At 43.8% G+C, this 12,390-nt stretch overlaps 2 protein-coding genes across 3 annotated transcripts; one reads left to right on the top strand and one right to left on the bottom strand.

The window, feature by feature from the left end:
• On the top strand, positions 1 to 6,939 carry CACYBP (calcyclin binding protein). Of its 2 annotated transcripts, none has more exons than XM_057379665.1 (6): positions 1 to 83; positions 657 to 849; positions 1,528 to 1,624; positions 2,126 to 2,225; positions 3,570 to 3,664; positions 5,388 to 6,939. In XM_057379665.1, the coding sequence occupies exons 1-6, from the start codon at positions 63 to 65 to the stop codon at positions 5,545 to 5,547; spliced, it is 666 nt and encodes a 221-aa protein (XP_057235648.1). In that variant the 5' UTR covers positions 1 to 62; the 3' UTR covers positions 5,548 to 6,939. The 2 variants fall into 2 exon arrangements, with proteins under 2 accessions (XP_057235648.1, XP_057235647.1); XM_057379664.1 differs by having other exon boundaries at positions 28 to 92.
• Positions 6,940 to 6,941: 2 nt separating this feature from the next.
• On the bottom strand, positions 6,942 to 9,585 carry MRPS14 (mitochondrial ribosomal protein S14). The gene is made up of 3 exons (XM_057379666.1): positions 9,517 to 9,585; positions 8,737 to 8,895; positions 6,942 to 7,423 (listed from the first exon to the last, which is right to left on the bottom strand). The coding sequence occupies exons 1-3, from the start codon at positions 9,559 to 9,561 to the stop codon at positions 7,241 to 7,243; spliced, it is 387 nt and encodes a 128-aa protein (XP_057235649.1). The 5' UTR covers positions 9,562 to 9,585; the 3' UTR covers positions 6,942 to 7,240.
• Positions 9,586 to 12,390: the final 2,805 nt, after the last annotated feature.

The following is a 12,390-nucleotide window of genomic DNA, read 5'->3' as shown; positions in this document are numbered from 1 at the left end:
GACCGGCGGCGGGCGTCACTTCCCGCGGCCGGAAGGTTCCAGACGTTCGGCGGGGAGCTGTCATGGCCGTGGCGCGGGAGGAGGTGAGTGAGGTGATTCCCTGTGTTTGCCCCGGTGCTGCCCCCGGCGCTGGCCGCGCTCCCTGCGAGGGGCAGTGCTGTGGCCCCGGCTGCAGGCGGGGGAGAGGAGCCGTGGTCCCCGCGTTCGATGAGGGCTGGTGGAGGGGGAGGGTCTCCCCTACGGCGGTGCCTCTTGAGGGAGCTCTGCCAGCCACACAGCTTCTCTTGGTTTCTGTTGTTTTCTGATTGATGAAGGTTAGGCACTGAAGTCGTGAACCTTGTCTGATTTGATGATCTTGGATGTCTTTTCCAGCCKTGYGCTCTGAGATGTCCCTGATTGAAAAGAGGCTTGGATCCTTTCAGCCCGATCCATTCCGTGAATTAAGATTCTGTGGTTATGTATATACACAGGAGTGGTCAGGCATTGCAGAAGGGATGATTCTGTGCTTAACTGGTTGTAGTGGGAAACTAAACTACTAACCTCATTAAGCTGAAATTCCGACATCTGGAACATTTGGAATTGTCATGAAAAGCTGTGAGCCCTGAGCGGAAAGAATGTGTCTAATGTAAGTGTGTGATTCTTTGTTTTTTAACCAGTTGCAGAAGGATTTGGAAGAGGTTAAGGAACTGCTCCAGAAAGCCACTAGGAAGCGGGTGCGTGATGTCCTTGTGGCAGAGAAACACAAGCTGGAGCTGGAAATCAAAAGTCAGCCTCCACCAAAGCCAAAAGATGTGGCAGAGGAAGAAAAGTCATCACTGGGAGGGTACACGGTGAAAATAAACAGTTATGGTAGGATTATTTTTCTAGAGCTCCAGCATCTCTCTAAAGGGAAGATGGGGTGGCATTACTGGGAGTTAAGAGTTGCTATTTAGCATCACAGTGAAGTCTTAAGTGTTTATTCCACACTGGAGACCCCACTCAAAAGCTACCGCATGCTTACCTTGCCATCCCAAGCCCAGTTTGTATTGATCGTGTTTGTGTGGTAGTGTTTTGTGGGCTGCATTAACTGYTTTTGTTGTACCAACTGTATTTTTCCATTGCTTAGTGTTTAGGAATGAAAGAGTAAGCATTGGCTCCTCTGCTCACCATGTAGGTGAGAGGAGAGGGAATTGCTCAAGATGCAGGGAGTAGGGGAAAAAGTGGGTCAAGGAAATTGCAGCACGAGCAAACAGCTGGCTCTGACTCCCCCTGCACAGCCAGGGTTTCTCTCTTTTTACCTCAGCTGATAYGTGGGTTTTCTCAAAATTTGCAGGGATAAGGGAACAGGGCTACACAGAGGGACCTTCTTTTGCTCTCAAGTTATTCCTGATTAATTCATGTTTTCCCTTYATCACTGTGAAAATTCTGCTTCAGTAAGGCAGAGATCCTAGTCATTCTAGGGGGCTTTGTGGGGGAAGTTGGACTGCATGAAGCTTATAGAGGAAAGGTAGAACTTAATTTCCTTAATTTCTTTCTTTTCACTTCCAGGTTGGGATCAGTCAGATAAGTTTGTCAAGATTTACATCTCTTTAAATGGTGTCCAGAAGCTTCCTGCTGAGAAYGTGCAGGTGAATTTCACAGAGAGGTGAGTTCATCTTGTACCACAACAAGAACACTGAAATGCAGGAGTGTTGGATCAGCCTTTTTTTCTCCACCTCCTTTTTTTTTTAACTTTAGTTGTATTAGCTTTTAGTAGCACTTGAGGGTATCAGGGTGTTTTCATTTTATAAGTGCACCCCAGCATGCTTGACAGGGCACTAGTGTTAGCCCTGGGTATTTGWGGTGATAGAACAGAGGTGTACAATAAGGAAATTTGCTTTTCCRGTGTTGTAGAGGATCATTGAGGTAGAAAGGAGCCTAAAGATCTTGGTTTGTTGTGAAGTCTGGATTGGTCCTTTTAATTTTTCTGTTAAAATTGAATTGAACATTTTGAGAGCCCTGGGAATAAAGTAATTAAAGCCTGTTGGCCTGCTTTCCCAAGAAGTGCACCTACTTTCCTAAGAAATACACCTTTAAAGGTGTTAAAGGGTTTTCAGACAATATAACAATTGGAATTGCCTTTCCTTCCTCGATTTCATGAGTCCAGGTCATTTGATCTGCTAGTGAAGAATCTGAATGGGAAGAACTACACCATGACCTTCAACAACCTCCTGAAGCCCATCTCTGTGGAAGGCAGCTTGAGAAAGGTCAGTGCACCTTGTCTGTTAGAGGTAATTTAGGGCGCTCACAAGGTACCATGTTCATTGCCTGACTAGTTCAGGAGATTTAGTTCTAATGTTCAGTCTGTCCCTTCTGATGCAAAGTCTCTGCACTGTGAAAATCAGTCTTACTAAACTGTGATTGTCCTAACTGTGGAATTAGTCTCTGGAATTGTATTTCAAGAGATGATGTATGGAGACTGTGGATTTATTTTAATAGCTCACCAACAGGATTTCAGAAATAATTAAGCAGAAAATACCACCAAGCATTCATTTGCATCTTTGTGCTTTTAAATACCTGTGAGAAATTCTTTGCAATTTTTAGAGATTCAGTCAGCAGACTGAAGTCTTGTGAAGCTTAAACAGGCTTAATTCCTAAAGCGAAGTCTGGAGCTTGCCCTGCCTTAGTAAAGGTGTGCTGCTCCAGAAYTGAGCACTGGTGTGGTGGCTTAACCCTAGCAGGGGTTTAATTTTCTAAGGGAAAAACTAACTCTATCCCAGCCAGGACAACCAGTAGCATTTTACTGCTGCTGACTGGTGATACCTATACTCTGCTACTTGTGAGTACCAACCAACTTTCCAGGCTTAGAGATGTATCACATACCTCCTGTGAGTTCTGCGTTGTACTTGGTGACATCAGATGTGAAGGGCTACTGCTTCAATTAGAAATTGGCCTGAAATTAATACAGAGTGAAATTAAACCAGCTGCAATAAATGGGGGTGATGCTCTGGTGATTTTTAACACGGTGTGAAAATGAGCTGTGGTCACTCACTTGTTAGGCCAAGCTAAAGCTGCAGTAGACGCTTGTCTGCTGTGGCACACAGGAGTTCTTTGCGAAATTTAGGTCAGGGTTGCAAGTAAACAGGCTTTGTAACTTGCAGACATGTTGCAGGATTGAGCAATGTCCTAAAACTAGTTTCTTATCCTTGGAGAAATAAATTGGAGGAGTCTCTWCCTGAACTTGGTATGCTTGGAGAAGTCTAGTAAATATAGTCACTCTTTTACCAGGCAGTCCTGGGTATTTGAGCATCCTTTAAATCACTGGACAGTGTTTCTGCAGCATTTCATGTTCTTCTGTATTGGYACTGTAGGTCTGTAGTACAATACACATACATAAATTGTCCACACTGAAATTAATACTTTGTATCTTGAGGTCGAGTGCATGCTATAATTCTTATACGCTACATATTATGATAGCTGAGAAAAAATGTTCGTTCACGTGAAGACTTCGTGATATGGAAGAGGTTTATGTTATAAGCAAAACTTATTCATTGTGACTAGTATTCCTTTATGAAGCATTCTGAATGCATGCCTTGCTGTTCACCATACAGATAAAGACAGATACRGTCCTTGTGATGTGTAAGAAGAAGCAGGAGGAAAAATGGGATTGTCTCACTCAAGTGGAAAAAGAAAGCAAAGAGAAAGTGTAAGTGTCTTTTCAATCCTCTGTCTTGTTTTCAATTTCTTGTTCTCTCTGTTGCTTTAGGACTGTTGGGAGAGATCTGTACTCACTGTGCAGTTGGGCTGTGAATATTGTTGGTCTGGGGGACAGGCCCTGAGATGTTTTAAGATCATTAGGTTAGGATTTCTTTCGGTACTTGTAGGATTGCAAGTGGAGGAAATATACTTTGAGTAGTTGCCACTCCTCCACTGCTTTATTACTAATGATGAAGACTGCATGATAGGATATATGATAGGGAAGACCTGCAGTGAGAATTCTGAAGGGAATCAATTAAAGGTTCATTTGCATTTTGTGGGCTGCATTCATTGCAAAAACTGCATTAGTGAGGTGATTTTTTAAGTCAGCTGTGTATTATATAGAAATACATGGATATATCCCCCTGATCCCCAGCTCTACTTGTCAAAATAATTATTGTCACCTGTGTGTGAAGTGCCTGCACAAAAATCCCAGCATGCTTTTGGCAAAAGAGGTCTTTGTTTATTTAGATGATTATCCACAGTCTCAAGCCAGTTTCTATCACTTCAAGTGCTTGGGAGCAGCATGCAGCTTAGACATACACAGTATGAGGGTGGTAAATGACAGCAGGAAACACCTGGGGACAAGAAATTTTTTTAAAATATATATATATGTATATTGTATAATGATTTTATGCTATTTTACATGTATAGCCACCTTGAAGCAATAATGAAAACAATAATGAGAATGTTATCCCTGCCAACAATGATTCATTTTGTGTATGTTTTTAGGGTGCTTTGCTAAAACTGATCATGCATAAGTACTTGAATTAAGGCAAAACAACCTACTCCCCTCAAATGGCATCACGGGAGATTTAAGAGGAAGTGACTTGACAATTAATGCAGTTTTCTGAAGGGATAGGGTCACTTGATTAAACCTGTATCTTGTGCAGAGAATTTGTGAAGATTTACTGTTTGTCAAATGAGTGGCTCCAGGCGTGCCTGCCCCAGCGGGGGTCTGTGCAGCTGATAGCCCCGAGCGTGAGGAAATTGCTCCCTCTGCTGATCTGTGTGCATCTGCCATGTTTTTCAGCTAGACTGTAGGAACTAGCTATAGGATTTTGAAAAAATGGATAGTGAGGCAGTTTTGCTAGAAAAGGCATGTATAGTCGGGTCATACCGGCCATGTCCTCCACGGGTGCTGACAGCAGGTGGCACTATTTGTCATTTGAGAAAATTGCTTTGAAATGCAGTGTGTTAAGGAGTCAGTTAACCTCTGAAGATCGTCTGAAAAATGAGAAGTAGAAGAAAAGCCTTTCGGGTTGTGAATGTGGTCTCTCTGAAGAGCTTGACGTGATCATTTCTCTATTCTTATTTACTTGTCACGTAACACAAGGCAGGTATTGGCACTTTCCTGTGTGTGTTATATTTCACTTCTGCTTCCTACAGTTAACTTTATGCAATGCTTTCAGGGTCGTGTTTACTGCAAAATGCTTCCCTTCAAAATACTATCCCCCYCCATGGGACATGGCTAGATATACTGCTCAACTTGCACTTGGTCTAAGGTTGCTTCTTAGGATTCTTCCTATTTGGAAGGTGACTGAGAGCGCTGTGATCTAACAACTTCACCAAAGCAGAAGTTCTGTTACCAGCATATTTCAAACAAATATTACCATTTAATTTTTTTGTGCAGAGTTGTTGAATGTATCTGACCTCATGTATCCCTCTTGCAGGAAATCTGACTATGACATGGCAGATCCTAGTGAAGGGCTTATGAACATGTTAAGAAAGATATATGCAGAAGGGGACGACGAGACGAAGCGCACCATCAACAAGGCCTGGGTTGAAAGCAGAGAAAAGCAGTACAAAGGAGATATACCAATGGATATCTGAAAGTACTCTAAGGGCCGCCTTAACACTGATCTTCCATGTGAGACATGCTGTGTTGCAAAGATCATCGTTTACACAACCTTCTTCCAAGCAAAGACAGTCATTTTCCACTTCAGGTTGGAGAAAATATTTAAATAAAGTAGCTTATAAAGCATTTCTGTCAGTCAAGTGTTTCACCATTTCCTGAGGAGTGAAGCATAGGTACATCCTTATTCCTCCTTGAAAAAGCATCTCAGATGAGTGGGTAGTGCTGTGTGACTAAGAACAGAATGTAAAAGTAAAGGCATCTTAAACTAGGATGGGTCAAGTCTTCTGTTGCCACTGGAAGCTGTACCTTTGTGGTTGCTGGGGCTAGCACCATGCTCACTTCACAGAGTGTAGCTTTTTGATTAGATATGGGAAAGTGCATAAGTGTAAAGCATGTCACAAATGGAGAACTGCTGAAGAAAGCAGAACCACATCTTGAGCACTTGATAGTGTAGCAGATAGTTAAGGTGTAAATCCTGTGATACTCAAATTTAATGATTATTCTCAGAAACTATCTGTCCAGCCTCTTACGAATTTTGGAAATTGAAGTGCTTTGTGCCAGCTGTGGGCATCCTGGGGTGTCTTTGTGATGGCATCAGTCAGGATGCAATTTACAGTAATCAGCAGGAGAGCAGTGAGCTGTGATGCTGGACAGGGAGCTTGCCCTGGCTCTAGTAGTGTGTGAGGAAATGGGGGATAAGCTCCACTTTCACCATAGACTTCAAATGGGTTTAAGGTAACAGAGTAAGAAGTATATTGAGGTAGCTTATACTCCAAAATATGACTCAGCTGGGTGTGATGGGTTGCTCTCAGTTTGCTGCTAGTGATATTTGGCCCTTATTGCCACCTCTCAGTCCCACTGCTGGGGAGGGAGACCGAGCAGCCACTGTCCCCCCACCCTTTATTGCACTGCTTTGAAGAGGAGTACAGGGCAAACATGACCTTAGCACTAAGCAAGCCTGTTGTTTGTGTGTCCTTCCTGCCTTCTCATGTGTCTATGTGTCTCCCAAGGACAGATTGGTTGTTACCTATGGATTAAGGAAGCCATTACTCTCCTGTTAGGGTCTGGACTACGACTTTCTTGCTACGTTTTCTTGAAGTATTGGACTGAGCGCTGCACTACCAACAGGAGAAATACCAGCATGGTGTAGTTTCTAACACATCTTTTAGCCACTTTGCTTGTTAATATATGTATTTAGTTTGCATAGCAAGAGTATCTAAACTTGAGGCCATGTTTTATCCCACTCTGGTTGCCTGTGTTCATGGCAGAATACCACTTTGCTGTGTTGTGCAGTTTTATTTATGCTTTTACCCAAATTACCATGATAAACTTACTGTACAGTGGCAAAAAAAAACCTGCTTAAACAAGCTGTTTGCTGTATGTCTTTATTTCCAATGTTGCCCATACCACAAACCTTAAGTTAGTTCTGCAACTTTATTGTCACAAACTGCGTATCATACAGACCAGTTTAATGCATTTGTGCTTTTGCTTGTCAGCTGATACCAGTTGTAATCCAGTGAGTTTAATGAATCAGTACAACTTCTCATCCTTCCCTTATTATTTTTACACTGATGCTGGACTCTGAGGTGGGACAGTCCTGCTTTAATTATACACACAAACGAGCCTGGTTTGTTTTTTCTGCCTACATGCACATCCATGTGGTGATTATTACCACATGGCTCTCTGTACACCGGACATCTGAGCATGGTCAGCAAAGTGGCGGAAAACAATTCTGCTGAGCCTCCAGCGCCGCTTAACCCCTCGAGGGCGGGATGTGAGGACGCACCTGTTCCGGATCCTCACAGGGCAACTGTCCCGGGGCAGGGCAGCAATCTCTTTATCAGCCACCTCCTGAAACAGAAGACCACAGCACAGAGTTTATTTGTGTTCTCTGGGATTTAGAGGGGCCTTGCTGCTAGACCTTAAAATCCATACATACAGTAGGTACATTCACGAGCTTCTCTACAACCTCATGAATAAACTTTGCTGTTTAATTGGGAGCTTTCACCTGTCTTCCTCCCTTAGCCCTTTCTTTCTGGGCATTCCAGCAGTGAATGTAAATGGATCCACAGGGAGCCCCCAAAACTAATCTTACTACACAGACAGAACAGTATATAGCCACTAATTATAACCAATCAAATCAGCTAGTCTCTGTCTGCTGCAGGATAGGCCAGCCCTCGTAAGAGACAAAATTTAAACATTCTTACAGACTGAATAACCTCAAGCCAGGAATTACAGTTAGTCAAAAACCCACTTCACTTTCTTCTTTTTGCATGTAGGCTAGTCCTTTCAGATGAGCTGAATTTAAATATTTGCTGTTTATTAACTGCCTGCCTGGGTAGCTTTGATGCCACCATGCTTTGATGTCAGTAAAAGGGATCTTGTATAGTGCACTTTGGAAGGTCTTACAGGAATCTTTTATTTTTTTAATTTCTTGGTTTTGCCCTGTAAGGACATCCAGCACCAGCCAGACTTGCCCAGAGAACAGTAAAGTCAATATATAAAAGTAAATTCATACACTTTCTGTCTTAAGATATGTAAATATCATGGCCAGACCAAATACATTAAGGAATAATTTGATACTTGCAAATGTTTCTGAGAGCAGGGCAATGAATTTTTAAGAACAGTTTTAACATCCAGATCTGATACAGATTTCACATGCTTGTGGCTCAGGCAAGTAAAATTAAATACTTCTAATTGAACAGATTGGTGGTTTTTGGCTAGATCATGCTTTCAGATTTTTTAAACAGCAAAAAAAAAATACCCCGAGAGCTTATTAAAAAAAAACCTATTAAAATAACCATATTATATTCTATATTATTGTAAGTAAAGAAAAGGTAAAGGTTTGTGAATGTATGTTAGGGGCAGTATGAAGTAGGAGGAAATGTGACTTCACTGTATTTAGTATTACATATGCTGCTTACACGAGAAGCACTGGTTTCAAAAAACCTCGCAATGCATACAATCTCCAGTCAGGGGAATATGCTCTTTTTGTAAACACCCCAAAAAGGCTAAGGTCACTATGGAATATGACATGGTTCTGTGCTTGTAAGCTGGGGAAACACAACATTTGTGACCTGGAACAGCTGTTTCAATCTGTAAAGTGACTGCTTTAGTGTGGGCTCATGCCCTGGCTGGCACAGCTGTGGAGTGGCTGCCAGTACCTGCAGCTCCTTGGGAAGGATCGAGTTTTTCCGGATAGCATTGATCCGCAGCCTCTCATCCGCATGCTCATATGCCATCTTCCTTCTCTTGACRTCCCGCAGCATCCTCCAGTCCACATAGTAGCTCCGCACCTGCCTTGGGCAGGGCGAGGGAAGTACCTGATTAAATAAATTAAATTGGTGATACTTGCCTGTTGCACATAGTTTGCCCTAGTAAAGTATGAACTGTTAYTTACATAAAGCATTGATATCCTGAGTTGGCAGGGACCCACGAGTACCATTGATCCCAATGCCTGGCCCCAACACAGCCCCAACAATCCCACGATGTGCCTGAGAGTGTTGCCAAACACTCTTTGAGCTCTGGCAGCCTYTRKGCYGTGACCATTCCCTGGGGGGCCTGTCCAGTGCCCSATCACCCTCTTGGGAAAGAACCTTTTGTCAATCCCCAGTCAAACCCTCCCCTGACAGCTCCAGCCGTTCCCGCGGGTATTGTTACTCGTCACAGAGAGCAAAGAGCGGTGCTGCCCCTCGTGAGAAAGCTGTAGATAGCGATGAGGTGTAAGAAGTGTAACGCAAGATCCAGGAGTTTAACGGTGCCGGAGGCACAGAGAGCCCCAAGTTACACCGACCACCRCATTACACCGGAACCGCGATGTTACCGCGCTGCGGGGCCAAACATTTTCCACATCTCCCCTGCCCGCTCCCCGGCGCCCCGACCGGGTTCCGAAGAGCCGCGGGGAAGCAGGGTAGGACGGATGGAGGGGAGGAGGKCGGTCTGACCTGGCGAGCCGCCCTCAGCGTCCAGGACAGCACGGCCGCCGCCATCTTGCCGCTGCGCCGCGCATGCGCCCAGCCACAGCAGAGACCCGCCCTCAGGCAGCTCCCGCCTCACTCCCGATGCATTTCCATCGTCCGCGATAYTTTTAACGCTCTGCCGCTGCAAATGTGGTAAGAGCCCGAACCGMATTTGAAAGCTGTGCTATGTATATCTCAGAGGTGATGTCAGGACTCGCKGGTACCACCCGTCAGCTGAATCTGMCACAGAAACCTCAGGGGCCGGCTTTTAGTGCAGCATACGTCTCCCARGTTGAAGAGGAACGGCTGTAAAAATGATAGGGAAATAGTTGTCCCAGCAGGAAAATTGACGCAGAGGCACCGCTCCGCTGCTGTGGGGTCCCTGTCCCAATCTTTCCTGAGCAAATCTTTGCTGCTGGACAGTTTTTCCCACTGTTCTCACAGTGAGCTTCTACCAGTATCGCATGGACTGCAGCAAGGTGCAGCAGCACAGAAATGCCTCCAGCAGCATGTACACCATTTACCTGAACGGGGATGGCAGCAGAACAGAAATGCCTCCAGCAGCATGTACACCATTTACCTGAACGGGGATGGCAGCAGCACAGAAATGCCTCCAGCAGCATGTACACCATTTACCTGAACGGGGATGGCAGCAGAACAGAAATGCCTCCAGCAGCATGTACACCATTTACCTGAATGGGGATGGCAGCAGAACAGAAATGCCTCCAGCAGCATGAACATCATTTACCTGAACGGGGATGGCAGCAGGTCGCTGCATGTGTACTGCAACATGAGCACAAACAGAAGCAGGTGGATAGTGAGTGAGGCTCTGCTTCTCTGCTTGCTTTTTGATTAATGTAATCATGTGGACATGATACAGGTGTTAGTTTAGGCTCCTTTTGCTCTGCTGTAGTCCTGTGTTTCCGCTTTTTCCTGAATGGAGTAGCATGTTTTAGGGAGTGTAGTGGATACTGATGTGTCCACAGTCTAAGGTTATGTGTATATCTATCTATCTATCTATCTATCTATCTATCTATATATATATATATTTTTATATATATATATCAGTTAATGCCGTTCAGCTGATGTCTGTTAGCATTTTTGTCGCTAGTGCTGTGAGCATGCACTTTAACTCTGGCCACACAGGACATGTTGAGTGACTCAAAAGAACCTGAAGGCAGAAGCACAGATGCTTTGAGGTGAGGAATGTGTGTGAATGTGGAGGACTGAATCTGAAGTTTTCTTAGAGAAATCTCCATAAACAACCAGAGAAAAAAAATACCTTTTTCACTTTTCAGTGATAAGTGATTTTCCCCACTGAAATAAATTGTTGTGTGTTACTGCCAAACCCCTCTGATCTTGGTGAAGTTTAAAAACTCAAAGGCCTTGTGGATCTTGTCTCTAAGCTTGTTTAGTCTAAGTGTTTAAATCATGCTCAGATTTGTGGGAAGTAAACTGTAACCTTTGTACAGTTRAATATTTGCCCCAGTGCTTATGTGTAGCCAGAAAATGGAAATGGATTCCTGTGTGTACCATGCTCAAGTACATAAAATTTAGACTCAATGATCTTGGAGGTCTTTTCCAACCTTAATGATTCTATGATCAACTAGGGTTGTCTGTTCACTTTTTCTCTGCATTTTTGTCAGGATGAGTGTTTCTCATCCCCATCCTCCATGTTTCTTTTTCATCCTTTCATGAGCGTTCACTCCACAGTCCTTGCTTTGAAGGTGTTTCAAAGACAGAGCACTGGCAAGGTGGATTTCTACCAAAACTGAAAAAATTATGTGGAAGGCTTTGGAGATCACAYTGGGGAATTTTGGCTTGGTACAGTACATAGGTGTGACCAGGGAAGGGCTGAAGATTGGCTTTGTAAAAGCACTTAAATGCTGAAATATCCAATCTCCTGAATGTATAGTCTTGACTGTCAGCTTGTATGTCTTCCCYAGCAAAGCCAATGAACTATTGAGGCCTGCTAAGTATTTCCACTGACATCTCTGGGCTTTGGAGCAGTCCTAGAGCAAGGCAGCTCTGGGCTCTGTTTATTTCAAACTTATGTGTTTGTATGGTAGGGGAAATAAATTTTATTTCCAAATAAAATTTATTTTTATTAAATGCAAAGACCAGGGTACTACACAAAACTTGGTGTACTCAGTCATTTTTCTGTCTGTCTTGTTCTGCTAGTGAGGAATGTGTTAATCAGAATCCAGCATTAAATAGGGCAAGGTTTTTGGAATAAGAGCCTTTAAATGTTCTGGGAAAAATAATGTTGCAGTACAGCCAGTCTTGTGCTGGTTAAGGTTGTTGGTTTCTTCTGACATTTCTGTCTCATGCCAGAAASTGAAGACAGCATAAACTTGGCAAATTGTCATGAAGCCTCAAGCAGGGTAGGAGGAGACAGGAAATAGCTCATTTAACCAAAATAGCCTTGGGGTGAGAATCTAAGACTGCAAAGGTGAGCAGGCTTCTCCCTTTTTAAGAGTAATTGTTTTTTATTTCTAGATCTTGACAAGCTACACAACCTCATGAGCAGCAGCTCCATCTTCTATGATCTCCCATGTGGGTTTATGGACAGCCAGTGAATCTGTCTTTGCCATCTATGATTTCTTCCAGKTTGCCTCAAGCAGGGACAAGTACAGGCTGTTGGTGGGGAATYACAGAGGCAATGCTGTTGAGGAGGGCCTTGTACTTGTGCTCTGTACAAGGAAGCAAATGCTGGGACCTGTGTATTTGTTTTGCCAGTGGTGTAGGAGCTCCTTAGATTGGATCACATGTGGTTCTTTTTGAGGAAARAAGTCTTCCTAGGGAGACTGAGGAGCATGCACCTATGGGCCTGTTTCATGCTGAAGGCAGGAGAAAGAG

Source organism: Malurus melanocephalus, unplaced genomic scaffold (genome assembly GCF_030028575.1).
Source record: "Malurus melanocephalus ecotype Western Australia unplaced genomic scaffold, MMel_1.1 scaffold_416, whole genome shotgun sequence".
NCBI classification, from domain to species: domain Eukaryota; kingdom Metazoa; phylum Chordata; class Aves; order Passeriformes; family Maluridae; genus Malurus; species Malurus melanocephalus.
The sequence above is the reverse complement of the archived record's forward strand: the minus strand, read 5'-3'. Positions and strand labels throughout refer to the sequence as shown.